This window comes from Cylas formicarius, unplaced genomic scaffold, assembly GCF_029955315.1.
Source record: "Cylas formicarius isolate icCylForm1 unplaced genomic scaffold, icCylForm1.1 PGA_scaffold_10__41_contigs__length_53128322, whole genome shotgun sequence".
NCBI lineage: Eukaryota > Metazoa > Arthropoda > Insecta > Coleoptera > Brentidae > Cylas > Cylas formicarius.
In genome coordinates this window covers 12372843-12392903 of record NW_026844214.1, presented here as the reverse complement: position 1 = coordinate 12392903, position 20061 = coordinate 12372843, and the positions used below count along the sequence as shown (strand labels likewise).

The 20061-nt window shown below is 30.7% G+C and overlaps 1 protein-coding gene across 2 annotated transcripts in view; it reads right to left on the bottom strand.

Annotated features, from left to right (window-relative positions):
- Positions 1 to 20061, bottom strand: part of LOC132708127 (uncharacterized) — a 175314-nt gene that overhangs the window by 15425 nt on the left and 139828 nt on the right. For both annotated transcript variants that reach the window (XM_060680256.1, XM_060680257.1), the window contains exons 21-24: positions 16746 to 16945; positions 15576 to 15670; positions 12282 to 12351; positions 2456 to 2515 (exon numbers count right to left, since the gene is read on the bottom strand). In XM_060680256.1, the coding sequence (XP_060536239.1) occupies positions 2456 to 2515; positions 12282 to 12351; positions 15576 to 15670; positions 16746 to 16945 (425 nt within the window). The remainder of the gene's footprint in view (positions 1 to 2455; positions 2516 to 12281; positions 12352 to 15575; positions 15671 to 16745; positions 16946 to 20061) is intronic.

The window sequence follows — 20061 nt, the reverse complement described above, 5'->3', positions numbered from 1 at the left end:
TTAGTCGCTATACGTTGAATCGTCAAAAGGAAATATAGCTTATCTTATATTTCTAGAATTTCTATTAATTTACTTTTTTTTTGTTTGTTCAAAGACAAGAATTACTTTTTAAAGAATTTTATTTGTGTTGTTCTGTTTAAAGTAAATTCACGTCCTTATTTGTAAATTGTTGGTTGGCAACTGATTTGACCCAAAAATGAAATGTGAGACGTGCACACGAAATACTTAATGGCGGGCATTAGAAAAATAAGAGTTTCCGACGCTAATAGTTTCTCTTCCTGGAAACAGTCGATTATATTCATTTAATAATGATACGTGTACAGAGGCTCCGACGCCACTAATCTAATCTATGTTGTGGAAAATATTTACTTCTAGAGTGAGAGAAAAATAGAGAATTCGTTTTCGACAAGAGAATTCGAACCTATAAAATAAAAACAAAACTTCTTTGTTAAATTGAATAAATTATCTAAATTCAATAATTTGGATTAGCAACGATAAATTGTGTCCAAATTTCGGTTAAATATTTAGAGAAGATATTTTAAAACTGCAGCTCTTAAAGAATTGAAACCTTTAAGCAAGTTTTTGAAAACGCCACCGGGGGCCATTACGACAAGAGAATAAGAACTTTCTGAAAGAACTGTAACTAAATTTAAAATGATATTCCTGAACCAATTTAAATTAGAAAATTTAATATTAACCAGATACTCAAAGTACAGGGTGTGAAGTTACTTCTTTAAATCGGTTTATAATCAATATTTTAATATTGATTGACATTGGCGAAATCATTATCCTTCTAATTATATATATATATATATATATATATATATATATATATATATATATATATATATATATATATATATATATATATATATATATATATATATATATATATATATATATATATATATATATATATATATATATATATATATATTCGGTTTTCAAGATATTGGCTGGATATAGGATTTATTTCCATTATTCAAGGAATTTCGTAAACAACATTACTTCTTTTGTTTTTAGTTTGAGTTTAGAAAATGTTTGGGATATTAGATTGTAACCCTTATGGCAAACCTCTAAATTATATTTTTTGAAAAGTTTATTAATTGGTTGAGATAAACCGCTAATATATGGTAGTGAGATATAGTGTGTATTTCTTTATCATATATTTTTTTTATTACTTAATAACTTACTTACATATTAAACGAAATCTTTTTTCGAAAATATTGTTAATTAGTTTTATGGGGTAATTATTTTTTAGTCGTGCAGACTTTGCTTTTTTTGTGGCGTTTTCTCTAAACTCTACGTCTGACCAGTTTATAGCCCGATCGGCCAAACTAATTACGACAGATTTTTTTTGGTTAATAGGGTGGTGAGAATTATAGTTTAGGTATCAAGGTGACCAAGTTTTTTTAGAGAACCATTCTGTCGTAACTTCGCTAGTGATATCGTGTAACGTAATATCTAGGAAGTTGATTTTGTTATTTTCTTCCACTTCATGGGTAAATTGCATTTTTTGTGGACATTGTTAAATTTCTCTAGCAACGTTTGATCTTTATCTATTGAAATCGCTGCTATGATGAAGGGAATTTCGAAGTTATCATTTTCCAGAACAGTCTCTTCAAGTTCTTCCATTACTATCTGGCCCACAACCCTCGAGACAGAAGATCTCATGGTATAGCCGTCAATTTATTTATATAATCTATTTTCGTAAAGGAAATAAGTTAAATTCAAGGTTGTTTTTACTGCTTCTAATATTTCATCTCTCGGAATATCCGTAATTTTTTTGTATCTTATCCCATTGGAGTGTGGCGTGATTGAACACATGATGCAATTGATCGATTGATTGTACTTTAAGGAGGGCATACATTTTTGGTAGTAACACTTTTCGTATTTGTATAGATTTATTATTATTTAGTATTATTATTATTATTGCTTATTTTTTCTATGTATGATTTTTTGTCATTCAACAATGCTTGCATTTTTTTCTTCGCATTTTTTCGTATTCGTCAGCTGTCATAATGACAGTTTTAATCACTTTCAGAAATTGTTTTGCTTTTTTTACATTTTGTGATGTAAATGTTTATGCTACATCAATTATGTGCATCACGTCCAACTTTTTTAAATACCTTTTCACCTGGATATTCACGTTCAAGGTTAAGACAATTTATTTTTATTTCCTAATGTTAAAACAAATTTTACTTAGTTTAGTTAGCAGTACGTTACATCCAAAAACTTTTTGAGAAAGGCTATTGACCAGGAATTTTACCGAAAACACATATTATACCTTTGGGTCAAAGAATAACAAAATCTAAAACAATACCATTGTATGTACTAAAAATATCCGTTGTTCGATATTAGGACGTTTTTATTCAACTCACTAAAAGTTTTGCTATGAAACTTTAGAGAAAATCAGTTCTTCGAAAATTAACAATGGCGAAAATATGCTACGTACCTTTTTGACAGCGACAGTGCGGACGTTTGGATAGCTGGCGCTGAAATGCTCTTCGGAAGTCTGTGGAATTAGAAAACAAATGAGAGTTTGTTAAAATTTTACAGCTTGCAAAGACAGCTAAAAAACTCCAAACGCCAAGACAGTGAGTCAAACTTATCCAAATTTTTAATTTGGAACTTTTCTGCTATGTTCAAAGACATAAGACATAAAGACATAAACTTATGTTGAAAATGTCTGTCTTCTACAGCATCCCACAAATGATTATTTTTTGAATTAAAGATTCCTGATTATGTAAATGTAGCATAGTCGGTAAAAAGAATCTTATTAAGGAAATTTGGGTATGCGATTTGCATATTCTGTCAAAATTGATCAAACTGTACGCGAGCTGGTAAGTGAATCTTGAGGCAATAACTGCTGAACCGGAGTATAATAATATGGATGATTTTTTTCCGCACTTAAACAACGAGTACTCAAACCTAGATTTTTGGAAACACGATTGAGATATCAACTTCATCATCTTCATCGGCTGTACCATAGCACCATTATTTTTTTCTGGCGAAATGTTCTACAATCTTTTAGAATTTGTACAGAATCATTGTCTACCACCTTCAAGTACACGTTTTGTATGGGTAGTTCATGAAGTCATAAGTGTGTGTTTGTAACAACAAAAACTTTCGGCATTCATGGTTTGACAAAAAAGGTCTTATTAATCTGTTTATATAGTGCCCCATGACACGTTGACTTCAACGCGCAAAATTGCTTCAAGCTGGGTATTATCATCGGCATTTTGCATCAAACTTATTATTAAAACTTCCAGTATTCTTCAACTTAATCATTATTTTCGTAACAATTATTAAAAATAATTGTCGCTGTTCTTTGGTTTTTTTTTAACTTTCTCTAACTATCATATTTATGGGTAAAATTCTAACGCCTTTTGATAGTTACTGTCAAACATTTGTTGCTATCGAACATTCATTTGTTGCTATCAAACATTTATTAGTTTGTCAGTGCATCTTAGATTACACATAACTACATTAAACTTTGCACTGTTACTGCATCTAGAAATGCATTTCAAAAATTAATAATTATTTTCAATATGAATGTATGTAATTTCATATGTGAACGTAGAAGGTATTGTAAATTTGAGTACTATATTTTGGATTTTAGAACACAGAACTTTTTACGGAAGATAACATCTAACATCTAGGAGGGGGTGCATGGTGTATTTAAATTTAAAACACTTCGGGACAGAAAACGTGGTTTTATAGCTTTATTTTATATTAACCTGTTACGTATAATAAAAACGAATAACCGACGTTTGAAAACGCCCGTATAATTTTATCTCAGAGCGCAAAACACTTTGACATAATATCGTAAAATTTAATAAAAATTTTATGATAATAGACACGTCTACGTTTGGCAAACCGGATTGACGATCAAAAAAGAAGACATTAAAATCGTTCTTTTATTGAATTCCGATTACAATGTTGGAAATATTCTGCCACTTGGCATTTTCGAAGCTTCAAAATCAAGAATTCAACAAACAGCGAGTTTTTAACTCCTTGTATTAACAAAATGCTGCCAAGAACGTTTTCAAAGAAATCTGAATTCTTATGTGTTTTGAAGATCTACTCAATATTTTATTGTAAATATAAAAAATAAAATATTGTATTGCAAATGAGCAATGCATTAGACACGCTTGAAGTTAGATTCAAATATTTTATTACTTATGGCTAAAGTTGCTTTTAAAAATCTTTTTTTAATAACAAACAAATTTTATGATTAAAAGGTAAACCCCTGGGCACATCGTGGTATTTTAAAGAACAATTTGTTCATAAAGAGGAGTATAGTACTACAGGAATAAGGCTTGATGATCGCTAGATTTTATTCATCACTTTGTGGCCATCAAAGACGTTTACTATATGAAACAACATTGTTGTTTAAGAAAGTCATGGCTCACTGAACTATTTTTTAGATAGAAAAGCATTTATCTCGGCAATTGGGTGCTCCAAAGAGTTTGAAAGAAGCTGATTCTATATTTTCTCCACTTTCTCCATTTATAAGCGCGAAAATTGTCTTTGAATCTTCCACGTTTAATAGTTAAAACTTAACAAAATGCCGTAAAAATTAAAATCGTGATGGTTACTTCAGGATTTGTAAAAAGATTTTGTAGCTTTCTTAAAAACCAGAGACGGCGCTCTTTTCCCAACTTCATTAACAATTGACAATTTTAAAAGGCACTTTTACTTTAATTATAAACTTTCCGTCAATATATATAACAAATTAAATTCTTTGAAGAACAAATAAAGAAACAACAAATGAAAAATTGGATATGCATGATTGCATAATTGACATTTGACATTGAGATTTTATTAATTTTGGTAACTTATAATCAAAATTGATATTGATAAGATATGTTTCTAATGTGTTTAATAATATTTGACAGGCCATATAAAACCAAGTTTAAACTAAAAGTTTTTAAAAAACGAAGCTGGTGAACATGGCGTCCATTTATATGGAGGGCACTGTTATGTTTTTTCGAATTGGCATAAAAATAGAAGAATATCGTAATTAAGCAATATTCCTAAAACTTCAAAACATATTACTTAAAAAATAAACAATTAAAAAATTATGTCAATTTTAATTTCAACAAAAATTATGAGGCATAATTTTAACTTTTAGGTTTTTGCAAAAAATTAGTTTTAGAAAGGGTAAAATATAAAATTATTCGATAAATTTTTGATACCAAATAAAATTAAGTAGTCGTAACTTTTGAGTCATAATATTTATTTAGAAATTTTCATAATACGTCAAAGTAAAAATCCATTGTTTTCAACTTAAGAATAAAAGCAAAATACGATGACAACGACTCGAAATAAATTATATAAGCAAATTATATACAAAAAGTTCATGCGAAAATTGAGCGTTTCTTGCTTGATGCGGAACGAATTTGAATTCTCTGATGCTATGAAACTCTTTATGGTTTATAGAGGTAAGGGCAATGTCTTAGTTACAAATAAATGAAGAGTAACAGTTTTATATAGGACAAAAATTTGGTCACCGTAACCTTTATAAGATTCGCCATTTAAGTGTTACGGCGGTTTTATAAGAACAACTGGTAAGTTCTCAGGTTTTTTAAAATAGGTAATCCAAGCGTAACCGTTACCATTATAAAAGAAAAAATGTTAGTTGGATACAGTAAAGAGATGTCCGTCCAAGCATTGACGCATGCCATTAGTGAACTCCGCTTTTAAATATGTCAGTCTATGCGGATCAGACTGGTTATCGCAGACATCATAACGCTTGCAAATTGCACGTAATGGTAAAAATTAGCGTCACAATTGCAGAGGCTTAATGAAATTTTGACAAAACAGCAAAAAAAAAATCGAATAAAAATAACTGAGACCACATTTTTCAAAATATGTCGAAGAAATAATGAAAAATCCTATACCAGCATGAATAGTTTTACAGTATTTACAAAGATACCTTTTCTTTCTTGCTTCGCCTGTAACTCAGTTTGCGAATAATGGACGAAGGCATAACATTAATAATCACCATCATCACCAAATTAATATTCCGATCAATGGAGAGCACAATTCCCGCCACGTAAAAATCTAGATATCAACTAAAAAAAATGACAATGAACGATGTGAAGTCGCGCCCGTAAGCCGGCAAATGTTTCTTGTAAGCGTTTTACGTTTGCCGCAAATATTTGTTCGGGTGTCAGGTATAATTACTAAATTAAACTACGAACAATGCAAAAAAGGATTTTCCAAAATAGAACACAGAAAATTATAGATGTAGTTCGAGAAATACGAAAAACCGTATTAGCCATAACGTATAAAAACACTCGAGTTACCGACCTTCGCTTGTTATTGTTACTAATTATTCAATCTAGGTAGATAAGAAAATGACACTGTAGTACCGGATGGTTCGGTGGATCTTCGTACCGAGTGAAAAATAGACAAAACTGAGTTGGAAACCTATCAAAATAACATAACTTGCATTGTTTTAAATATAACACCCACTATATTTGAATTTATTCCATAAGAGTTATTGAAAAGTTTGCCTATATTATCTTTAGTCGTTTTTCCAATATTTTTAAAATTATACATTTCAGATGAAATGAGTAAAACTTAAATAAAATCTGTAATAAATAAATAAAATCTGTATAACAATTGCAGAATCAAAGTATCATATAAGTAAAAGTGTCATTTCAATTTTCCATGTTTGCTAGTTTATTTTTAACAAAAAAATCAAGTCAGTAAAAACTCAGATCGTTATTAAATTTATTAAAACTAATAAATTAATTATGAGGATTGGGAAAGACATAACAGAGCGATAACCACATCTATCTGTTAATATTCATTTATTTGCAAATTTAGATAACCGTGGATATCAGTGATTGTAATTTTTCTGTCAAACTTGTTAATTACGATGGCGTATTTAGAAGAAGAAAAAGCTAATATTGTGCGACTTTATGCGAATATTAAAAGAATCCATGACTATATTGATTCTATTTAATTTTTAGTAATTTAGGAAATCTGTATATTCTTGAAATTAGGCAGAAACATTTGGAACTAATTTTTTATGTCATATTATAATTATAATTATCAAAAAATAATAGATAAAAAGGCTGGTGTAAAATATAAACAAGCAGCCTGTACAGTGATACATTTTATAAAACTTCTGGATTCCTCCTGCGTCGGTTTTTGTTGATTCGAACTAGCTAACGTTTTGCCAATCATCCTGTTGGCTTCTTCAGAGCTTGACTGAAACTGGTTCGCAATTAACTCTGTACTTGCTTTTCTATTGTTTGAGGGAGGCGGAGCTAAATGAGGGGCATAAACACCGTCTCGGATGACTCGTTAGCTACTTCGACTCAACAAAAACCGACGCAGGAGAAATCTAGAAGTTTTATAAAAAGTATTACAATGGCCTGTGGAAGTTTCTTTGAAAAAAAATTAGGCTGTACGGTGTGTTTTTTTTAATAAGGTTATAGAGTATAGGCTAAATGGCGGAAGATAAGAGAAAAAAACTAAAATTTGTGTCCCTGCGAACCTAGTTTGCAACATTGATAAACTAAAACAATAACAATTAAAAAACAACAAGAACTTATAATAACAACCCAATAATGGTGTCCCATATTACTTATAACAATTTAGCAACAGGATTACGTCAAAATTAGTTTGCTCGCTAGCAGGTAACTCGACCCCTCAACTACACATATTTCTTTTCTGAGATAAAAATTGTCCGCGAAAGGATAAATATGCAAGCAAGTCATTATTGTGTTAGATAAATCAATAACTGGCGGCGATTTTATTAAAAATAGAATTTATGGATAAAATATTTTGTTGTTTAATATGCGAATAAAGAATTTAATAAAATTTATTGTGCAAACCGTATAATGTTAATGTAAAGTTAATTTAAAATAATTTACAGTGAATTTCATTGCAACATTTTAACTCTTCCGCCGTAATTCTGTCTTTCTTTTTTCTCTATCGATTGTTTAATTGTTTTGTTCTGTAACTGAATACATTTTTCTAGATTTTCAATTTTATGCAGGCGATGAATGAAAAAAAAGTGCTCCTCATCAATGTGAAAAAAATCCTATTAGCATCAGACGTCAACGTTCAGAAAATTGTTTTTAGTTCACTTCACGAATAATTATTAGTAAATACACGTAACTATTTAATTTACGTTTCCGAGTTTCCCAAACAAAGTTAATTTTGCAACCGAATGAAAATTTCCCGCATTTTCATCGTCGGCATTTTGCGTAAAACGGAATTTGTGTAATTCATTCAGAGAAATTCAAATGGTTCAATAAAATGTAAACAAATTTACAAATTTTATAGCACCTTGGGTATGTAAAACATCTACTCTGACAATTAAATCGAAAAAAAAACACAGGCAGGTTAAGGTCGAACAACCTATACGATTTCTAAGACTGGGAGTATGTATAGGATGACGTATAAGACACTGCCTTTTCTTTAGAAAAATATAGAAGATTATAGAAAATGAAGCGAAAATTTAAATTACTTAAACATATAATACTTAGGGTTATAATACTTATAATAATAATAATAATAATAATAATAATAATAATAATAATAATAATAATAATAATAATAATAATAATAATAATAATAATAATAATAACAATAGTAATAATAATAATAATAACGATCTTTATTCTCTAACAAAAAAACATCGATTTACAAGACAATATTATCCTAGCATCTATAAACTACAACTATTCCATTACATTATATTTCCAATGGATCACTCTGCGGCAGTTACAGTTTACAGTTTATTATAGAAAGTATTTACATAAAAGTGTAAAAATTTTACAAAATGTTTTTGTATATTTTCAATTTGAGTGATATATTTGTTAACTATTGGTTGCCTCATTGTTGAACCAAAATTTTGTTATATATAAAAGTATATTCTTATTTTGGGTTTTATTTATTTAACTTCTACCTTCTATGTCAAAATATTAAAAATAAGGCCAAAACTAGCAAAAAAAAATGCAACGGACAGCATAACAATTAAAAAATAAATAATTTTTGACATTTTTGGCTTTTATTATTATTTTGTTTATATCAGCGAATTTTTTATATTACAAATTTTCCATAGTTCTAATAATATTATGCAACATATTTGATAAATGTCATTTTATTCACAAGTTTTATTGCAAATATTTCGAAATCTACAACTCTTTGAATAGGTGGTAATAGTAATAATAGTAATATAAAATAATAATAATAATAATAATAATAATAATAAATTTATTCTGCAATGTTAAATTTACAATGCAATAAAATACCAATAAACCACATAAATTGTAAAAAAGGAGATGAAAGCAGTTAAAATTGTTCCAAGTTCAACCCCTATAAAATAATATATAGCAACTATTTTAAAATTATTAGTTCGCATGAGATAACTATAGCAAAAAAAGAAAACGTAAAGTTTGTAAACGTTATAGGAGAAGTTTATTGGAAAAGGAGAAGTCCTGTGTGGTGCCAAATATGATGGAAATTATAAAAATGGGATGTTTCCATGAAAAAAAAAAAAACCTTTTACCGTGTTATTCATTCAAATTTTCAATATAATTTTAGCCCTTCGTATTTATTTACATACATACATAGAAAAGGAAATCAATTTGGAATATATAACAAAGGAGAAACAGGTAGATACATTTGGAACTGCAAATGACAATTTTGACATAAAATTGAAAATATGTCACAAACAGTAAGTATAGGATAGAATTCAACAATGCCTTAATATACAGGATATTAATAAATAAAAGAGTCAACCAAGGCATCCCTAATCACAAAGAAGCATAGAGAGAAGTAATGAAGATGTAGCAAATATGCTTAGAGCATGGTTTTACGACCACAGTTCAAAAAACTGGTCACTAGGATGTTATTTCGTGCAGTTTTAGAAGAATAGTTCCTACCACGTTCACCATATAAAGCATTATTTGGAGTTGACCCTAAAGCTGGATTTTCTACTATGAATTTACCTGGAGATTCGGATAAAGTGACTTGCCTATGTTATAAGAAGAACATAAGGAAAATAAAAACCTGCAAGATGAAAGGGAAGAAACACATGGTATAGAGCTAATCGAGGGGGAAATGTGAATGTATTGCTGACTCAATTGCTGAGGATCTGGAAGAAATAGAAACATTGAAGAAGAATTTGCGTTATGCATTACATGCCTTAAAGAGGTAAATGTATATTATGTCAAAATACAGCAATAATTGAGGAAAACAGACAGAAAACCACTACATTACATTTATTGCTCTCCAATGGTCTGTAATGTTTGTAGAATTTGTGGTCTTTGTCCAGGAAAATGCTAATATTTTTGTGATACTCCATGACCACAATCTCCCTATAAAATCAATCTACCACACTATTAAGACAATAAAGACTAGAGCCCTATTTTAATCAAAACTAGATTATAGGAAATTTGTAACATAGACCGTTATTCGTCCAAACGCATAATTTTTTAAAAATATTTTTATATGTAGCAATTATTTAGTTTCGTTGCTATCTGTTCGTTCTATGATTTTTTTATAACATGAATACTGAGGTATGCTCAGAATCTCAGAACCATACTTAATTTTTTGCATTGGTCTCCATTTTCCTGATTTAATTACATACTGATAATAAATGAGTTTACGTTTTAATTTGAATCCTTTTCATGTACTACTGGCAACACTGTCCTAATTACAATGATTTACTAAAACCGGCAAACTGGGTAGCCTAAATGATTTTAATAATTACAGCGTTTGACTGAAATAATTCCGTCATTATAAGGAATGCCTGAAACTCCTAGGATAACAGTGTACCAAATGTAGAGTTACGCTGGCGAAACGTCAGGGACCGATCCTACTGTACAACACCAGTACACATAGTTCCCATACGTGTACGTACACAAACATATATATACACACACACAAACATATAAGCATAAAAATTTTGTCCTTAAGTTTTGATTAGTTTTCTTGATATTTTTTACATGATAATATTGATTTGGTCAATGTCAATTATCAATTTGATTTGATCAACTGATAATCGCAGTGTTAAAATCAGTAAAAAATTAATCTTGCATCTAAGATTTTTAAAAATTTTAAAACGTACCTATGCTTTCTCAAGAGCATAAAAATAATTCATTTTTCATGCACTATTAAGTAATTGTGCGTGCAAATACCAAATATGTTATAAAAAATAATGTGTTCAAATTTTTATTATTTTTTCTAAATTCGTATTTATAAATTCTTGCACTCAAATCCGGAAATTTCGGCCATTTTCTAATAATTTATTTATTAGTTTCACCAATAACAATTTATTCCCACAAATAACAATAATTCTCATTGGTAGCGAAATCAAACTATAGAGTTTTTTTATTAGATGGCGCTTATACCACCACTTAAAACAAATTACAGAAATTAAATTCCTGATGTTTCTCGTAAATGTATTTTTAGAACAAAATGCGCCAATATTTTATCAGGGACTTCGAAGACGTAGCGGCTGATATCAGTGTAGGTATTCAATAAGCTTTAAAAGAAACCTGATAACTTATAAAAACGCCAATATCTTCGATGCAGGCTATTTTCAAAAGTGAATTATTGAATGAAAGAAAAAAACGCAGTTTTTTCAATCTCACCATCTGAGCGATATCAAACCCAGATTGTTGGATAAACTAAAAAGAAAGCTACAAGAAGATGAAACCAATATAATTATTATTAGCCGTGCCACCTTTCATAGTTATTTGTAAGATGTGATTTGCGCACTTGAAGATTTAATTACGTCCAGGAAATTAAAATGCATAAATCCGAAAATAGATGTATAATTTACTTAGATGAAACTTGCTTCGATACACATGATACAGAATCCAAAGTATGGGTTGATTCCATTAAAAACTGTGATAGAAAAGCACCTTCAAATAAAGCAAAAAGCATCCCCATAATTTATGTCCCATACCCGATGCTCTGTCCTATAAAACCGACTGGTCATGTGTTTTCTTGCCGTAGGCAGGTTAATCCGATAAGTGCCGTCAAAAGCCAAAACGATATGCTTTGAGAAAAGTATACACAAGAAAACCCAGTGACCGAAAACTGGCGCATGCACCAAAACAAAACAAACACGTTTCTAATTTGTATAGCAAATTCTTTTATGCTAAACGAAGGATCGATCAATTCAGTTTATTTTTAAGTTTGGTGGTTAATTATCCAGCGATGTATTATTTCCAGTGTACCAATTATTAGTGCACATAACCTCTATTTATTCATTAAGGTTTAGAAAAATAAGTCAAGCTTACCTCCTCTGCCAATGAAATAGGAAACTGGGTGATTGGTTTAACGGCAATGTCATCGATAGCAGTTTTCCGCCTAAAAGCATAAAACTAAAATTAGCTCTTTAGTTATTAAACAGTACGTGAAATTTACCTGAACAAAAAATTGCAAAAAATTAACATTTAGATAACCCAATGAATAACGCTAACTCGAAAGACTGTACTCCTCCCGATCATAAAATAAATAATATCAAAACAGTTGATGGAAAAAAAACGAAACCTTGACTAAAGGTGAACGAAAAAATGCGGTGAATTTAAAATAAACAAACTATTCTAGCGTCTACCTGTTAATGATTAAACAAACGAAAACTTAATAATTTAAAACATTCACAATCCGCGATTTTAATTCGTTTGTATGTAAAATTATTTAGGAAACACATGCAAAACCAACGCTAAAATTAATAGACGATGTCCTATCGTGTTTACATTGAAAATATCTTCCCACATGATACCGAAATCATAACAACTGTAGGCAGCGAGGCACGCTATTTTAACGACCCGCGTGCATGGCGGGTTCTATAATCACACGCATAGGAAATGATTGGATTGACCTTTGGGCGATGATATTGTATTTCTTAATCAAATCGAATAGTTTGGCTATACGGGACGTCCATATTATTAACATTTTACGTTCCAGAAGTTCTAACTTAGTTAGTTTAGTTAACCTACACTAATCAACTCGAAAACACGAAATACACCATAACTTCCTTTACAAGGTTCCGCAAAATCGAAAAATAAAGGGTGATTCACATCGAGTATCCCATTGGAAGTTCTGGAGAACTAAATGTTTTTTTTAATTTGCTACATGGTTATAGTGCGCCACCTTTTTGCAATATTTAGGCACCTGTAGTGTTGTCAAATTAACTCTAATTGGAAATTCGAAAGGAAAACCTGTCTGGTTTTGCGTAAAATTCTGAGCAACTTTTGTTAACATTTTCTTCCCTTACTTCGGAAGTAAATATTTTTTTTGTGGGAAAACACCTCTTTATAGCTTATCGTTTTGCGTAAGTGAGCAAGATATTTCAAAATTTTAGAGATGTTAGCTAATACATTCGTTTAACGAAATGACCCATACATGAATTTGATGGAAAGTCATACAGGGTGTCCCAAAAATGTACGCTTTACAATATATTAATCTGCAATAAAGTGGTTTCTATGCAAAAAAACTTTTTTTTTCGAAGTAAGAGACAGAGAGGGTAATAGGGAAATGTGAGCAAAAGTTACTCAGAATTTTGCGCAAAACCGGAAAACGTACCATTCCAATTTCCAGTGCTGTAGTTTTCTTTGAGTTGAATTAACAACCCTGCAGGTGTGTAAATATTTCAAAAAGCCATATACCAAATTTGAAAAACAAACGTATTTAGTTTTGTAAAACTTCTAATCGGGCACTCAACTTGAATCACAAGGTATAAAGAATTAAAAATAAGTATTAAAAATTGTGTTGCGGCCATAGAATGTTTAAAATACTGTTCTGCCACACATCAACTTAAATTCAACAAACAACCTCACTGTTTGTATGTAACATACCCTTTGGATTCTTGAGGTATTTTGGTGATAAAAAAATCGGAAATACCTTTCAACTGTTATAGCAGTAAATCTGAAATTTTGTTTATGGCTAATAAAATTGGAAAGTAGTATTTATCAAATAATTTTGTAAGAAATTTTATGCTTTTTTGATGTGGTGAATTTATAGTCCACTAACGATTTATTACTATAACAAAACAAATTGCCAGTTTCTAAAACCCAAAAGTGTGAGTGTCTTTTGTTGAACATACCAAGGATGCCAAGGCTCCTTTTCTATAGTAGCACAAACGGAAATATCATACCTCCCTTGGATTTTTAGATGCAGTGTGAATTTGGAAATTTCGCATTTTTGACACCTTGTGTAGTTCGTTTATGTAAATTTATTGCGTAGTGAGTTTTCTCTTCAAATTCATAAATATTGTTATACAAACTTGTGTGTGTGTGTATGTTTTTTTTTTAATGGAGCGCCCTGTAGGTAGTAGGTCGTTTAATAATTCTATTAGGCTCGGAATGAGCTTTTGAATAAAAAGGTATTTTCATAAAAGGTATTTCAAATACATTTTGCGAGAAAGCCAATGTAAAACGGTATAAAATGTGGCTTCGTTTTTGAAATACAGGGTGTTGAAAAAATAACATTTGATGCGTTGTTTTTTTATTGTTGATATAATAAACTATTCTTATAGATTTTTAATAGTTCATCAAAATAATGATAATTATTATTGCTGTACCTACCTACCTTAATTTAAACGACATGATTGCTAAGACCATAGGAGATACGGGAAAAATACAAGAGACGTAATTTTCTTCAAATTGATTTTTACGTAGACAAGATAAAAACTTTCAATGATGAACATTATCTATTTTTTCGAAATTATGCTACTCATTACTCCGCGAATGAACTAATTGAAAACATTTGAAACAGATAGCTCTATTTTGAAAAAATTGCAGTCCAAATCTTTTTAAATGAAATTCCTATTAGAAATCCGAATTCAACCAGAAATGTAATGAACCAAAGTATCTAAAACAATAGGTAAGAGATGGTTTCTTTATCTCTCTGTAACAGTTTTACAGGAAATAATAGGATTGCTTAATTGTACAACACTCTTTTAATTAGTTAATGTTTTTTCTTTTATTTTTCCTTTTTTTTTGGTTCTATCAAGCTTTTAAAAAATTGCCTTTAAGGCTGGAATTTGGTAAAGTTTTAAGTTGTCTAAGTAGTTTATTGTTTATAGTTTGGGAGAGTATTCAGTATCACAATGGTCTTTTTTCCATCGGCGAGGTTACTCTTGTGCAATGAAAACTGTATTTATTGTCTTCGTAGAATGTTTTGGTCTTATAACATTGTATTTGAACTTTATGACAATAAGTGCTATATAATAATAATAATGACGCAAAAGAAAATACTAAAACCACTTATTATGCATACTACATATCATTGGAATATCGTTTGCCAAAAACCATGTATTTAGAAAACGCCCTGTATATTTTTTAAAAATTAACAACAATTAAAAAAGTTTAGCTGGGACAGTTCTGTTTGTGTGCCAACTTTTATTTAATGAAACTGTAGCCTTGGTCATGAAAGGCGCAACAGGTTAGTTTTACTAATAAGGGAGATATGAGGTAAAAGCATTTATATGTATATATAAGCAAGGTACAATTTTATAAACTACGTGAAAATTTTTACACGTGCTGATTGTTGTGTATTCTGCCATATTCTGCGCAAAGCGGTTTGTTTACCTTAAGATAATCACTTTAAAAACTGGTCCGGATAAACTTTTAATAATGGCAGAAGCGTTTAGGTGACATCGGCCGTGCAACACGACGCCGTTCACCTAAAACCAGAAAAGAAAAACAAAAATTACTAACCTGGCTACGCAGCTGAGAAAGAAATTCATAAATTGAGTGCATTTAAATCGTGTAATGGTGAAACCCTTCGCCGGTTCAAAACTACTCACGACGCGCCTCGCTTTCCGAACGCCTGTGGAAAATAAACAAAAACATAATTCCTATCAGCGATTATTATCAACAAACTGCTTTTATCGCGGATCGCGAGCAATAAAGTTAATACTGTGCGACGCTTATCTTGTGCGGCGCAATGCAAGAAATCTGTAACGTAAAGGTATTGCGGATTTTCTCACGCGAAATCGAATGTTGTAGGCCCGTAACGTTGTGGCATATTTCGCGTGAATTTTCTAAAAATAAATCTGAAATAATTTAGGGATTTTCTTGATTCGAAGTTTGTTCGCAGCATACCGTCAAAAGCGAGGACAAAGGTACCGCTGAAAGGGAGGTTTCGTATTTAAAGAATTTTGAAAATTCGATTATTTTATTTCGGAAGTTTATCACATCGCAAATTAAAGCACCACAAAAATTTTGGTCAATTCAAAACTTATTTTTCTCGCAAACTAATAATTCGATATGGACATACATTTTTTTTAAACTGCAACTTGAATCTTTTAAAAACAATGTTTTTCATCATTTTATTTTCTTACTCGTGTCTATATTGCATTTATTATAAGAAATACCGAATTTAATACCAAACGTAACAATTGCAGAATATTACAACAAAAATTGAAACGAAATCATCAATATTAAATATTTAATTTAATTTAATTTAATAATAATTTTTGCTTGATCGATATTTCTCTGATAATGTTTTCTGCATAATACAATGAGGCAGGTGAGGGTTAATGATCTCTAAGTTTGACCCTCATTTAAATGAATTTAAATAATATTGTACTATTCTTGCATAATGCTGCTTCATTTTGAATCCGTTACTTGAGTCAAAAAATTCAGATATTTCAGTTAATTGTTGTGAATGAACTCTTGAAAAAGATCAGGCAACAGGAAAAAAAATGTGCAGAAATTCTGTACCAATGTTGTACTTTTGCATTTTTCTTTTTTTACCTCAAGTATTTCATCGCCAATTTGTATGGAGCCTGTCTTGAAGGCAGCCCCGTTAGGATTCAGACCACATACAAAGACAGCCATGCAATTGCGGTCCTTGTGGCCAGCCAAGCTCAATCCAAGACCGCCGTGAGTCCCGCGTTCCAACTGCACTATCAGTATCGTGTGCCCCAGGTTGCTGTATTTTTTTTTCACTTTATCTGAAATTAAATGCAATCCTTTAACGAAGTCAACAACACTACTACGAGCCCTAATGTGTGAACAAGCAGCGAATAAACTTCAAGTTAACCAAAATTCTTTAATTTATTTAGTTTTTTATTGTAATTATAAAATTAACAACATTTTTTGTATAAATTTTATGTTAATTACTATTATTCCATTTTTCGGTAGATTTAGCCCTATGGCATATGACACGAGGCTCCGTCGTTGAAGGATAAAATCTCTGGGCGAAGAAAGGATGTAGAAACTCTACACTCCTTTGAGGAAAAGCAAAACATGTTCCAATTTTTTGTTGTCCGCATTTTTCTATAATCCAACAATTAATTAAATAGTAATACAATATCAAATATTGGCATAATTGTAATGTTGTTAATTTCACATTTACAATAAAAAAAAAATAAGTAGAAGAATTTCGGTAAAATGTAATTAATGTAAAGTAATTGCGCGTTCCAGTTCCCAAGTTTTTAGGTCTCATAATTCTATGGCTATTTTGCAAAGCTTCAGCGGTATTAGAAACGGTCATGTTGAACTTTTGACCATTTTTCGCTCTAGGTTTGGTTCAATTCGATTAAAAACCGACCTTGTGGAACATTTGCTTTGACTCAGATTAATTTTTAAGTTACATACGTGTGCAACAAAAACGCCAACACGTTTCGACAAGGCATATTTCTTTTTTAATTTAAATAACCTATAGAGCTGGAATTGATATTTGTATTGTATGCTTGTGAAAGCGTTTGGCGTGGAAACCATTTTCGTAATTTAGAGGGTCAAACAACGGAGATTATAGTGGAATTTGAGCTGCGATAAAACAGACAACCCTATTTACTTAATTAATATGCAACGCACTGCAATAATTATGATAATTGCACAGGTGGGCGTTAAAAGTAGATGTAGTAGTTCGCCAACTGAAATGTGTTGTGTCGCACTGAATATCTTAAACAAATCGGGAAGACTTGTTTACGGAATAGGAGGCTTATTCTGCACAAAAAAAAGCGTGAAATAGGTACTTTTCGCACGTATCAGCCATAGAGTAGTCTCATAACATGCTTGGCTCCAAAGATTTAGGAGTTTTGTTTGATACTAAATTTAACAGTGAGCTTACCGGCGAACATGCACTAAAGGCACTCTAGTCTACTCCAATTATGTTAGATCTTAGCTGGAGCATGGAGTCATTATATGGCAATCTATTTTCAATCTATATATTATTCAGCTAGAAAAAGTTCAAAGGAATCTTTTAAAATTTCTAGCTTTTAATCGGGATGGTATCTTTCCACAGAGACGTTTATACTACATTGTTTATTGGTAAAGTCATAGATATAAGAAAGTGACTAACTGATACGAATTAAGGAAAGAACAGAGCAAGCTGTAAGAATGAAATATGGCCGAACAGGTCCATACTTTGCTTAGAATTTAATTATTTGGGCTTTTGCTAGGAAATATACTAAACAACATTTATTTATTTATGTATATATTTATGTTTAAATCTAAAATAAAAGTACAAATTATTTTTATTACCTACTTAAATTACTTAAAATTATTCACAAAATATATTAGTATCACTATCGCTATCATCGCCTGTTCTAATTATTATTTGTTCTATTTATTTGCAATATGGATATTTTGCCAAACTTTGTGGAGGGATGTTAAAAACTTCGGTTTCTATAAGTTTGAGGACACTGGAGTTAACACGGGGAAAAACATTGTTACGACGTATGGCAGATTTCAGTTGGTGCCGAACATGTTCAATGGGATTAAAGTGGTAAAACTCTATGCCCTAGATTTCTTGCATAATTATCACAGACGTATTCATGTGTAGGTTCAAGCTATGTAGAACCATGTGTCACATGAGGGAGGGGTTTTAGTCAACTGTCTACTGTGTTAACGTGCATTATCCATTACAATAACGCTATTAGGAGGAATGTTTGGAACTAGTTTGTTTTTAAACCAACTTTCAAATAAATCAGCGGTGGTGTCTTCATGGTAATCCACAGAAGAATCTTTAATATTTTTCGCAGACAGAGAAAGTACATTTGGAATCCAACTATCTTTAGAGCCAGCATGCAAAATAGTTATTCGTTTACCTCTTTTTGATGACGCGTTTGTTATACACTTATCAGGCGAGTCAACCCAACCTTTTTCCGGGGTATCATAAGTGTCGAACCAGGTTTCATCCAAGTAAATAATTGGCCTTTGCTGTAAATCCTAATTTTTTCTAGATATTCCAGTAGCCATTTTCGAATTCTAAAAGCTCCCATTATAACGGACCTTTTGTCAATTTTTTTAAATCTAAAACCCATGTGTTGAATACACTTCCATAAGGTAGTTCTGCCACATTTAACACCGGTTTCATCTTTTTCAAGCCTCCTAATTGAAATATCCAATGTAGGCAGGCTTTGTTCCTAGTATAATTTTTAAATTTTACGCCGTATTATATCTTGATCTTGATTTTTCCTTGTTGAAATGAGATTATTCACAATTTTCCATACAGTTGATGTTGGAATTTTCGTCAATGTGGCTGTTTCTTCTAAAGATGCTTGCTTGCTGGCACCACGTTTAATGATAGTCAAATAAACGTTGTTTATAACTTCCTTAGTCTCAATAGAATAGTGTTTTCTACATTTGGACGGGAGATACACTAGACTCGCACATATTGTACATAATTCGCCCACGATTCAACACACGCTGTATTACACACGAAATGAGAATGATACTAATAAACTTAAACTAAGTAGTATACCAAACCAAAGAATATTAAACACAGGTAGGTATAAAATTATTTTCTATTACGGACCACAATTTTACCTAAATTTAAATTCCGAAACTTTAGGTAATATTCTTGTTGTATTGTATGTTAATCGATAATAATTGGATAATCCCATTCAAAAGCAATTGGTCACTTTCTTATATCTATGAACAGACCATACGTGCTCTGGTAACTATGTTAGGGCATTAATTGCCTTGCCATTCTGTTAGACAATAAATCTTATTCTTATTATTATTAATTTGCGAATGCTGGTCAATTTGATTTTCGATTTATAATACAAAAACAACTTAACTAACAATTAACTATCACGTAAGCAATCTAGATTTAGGGCTG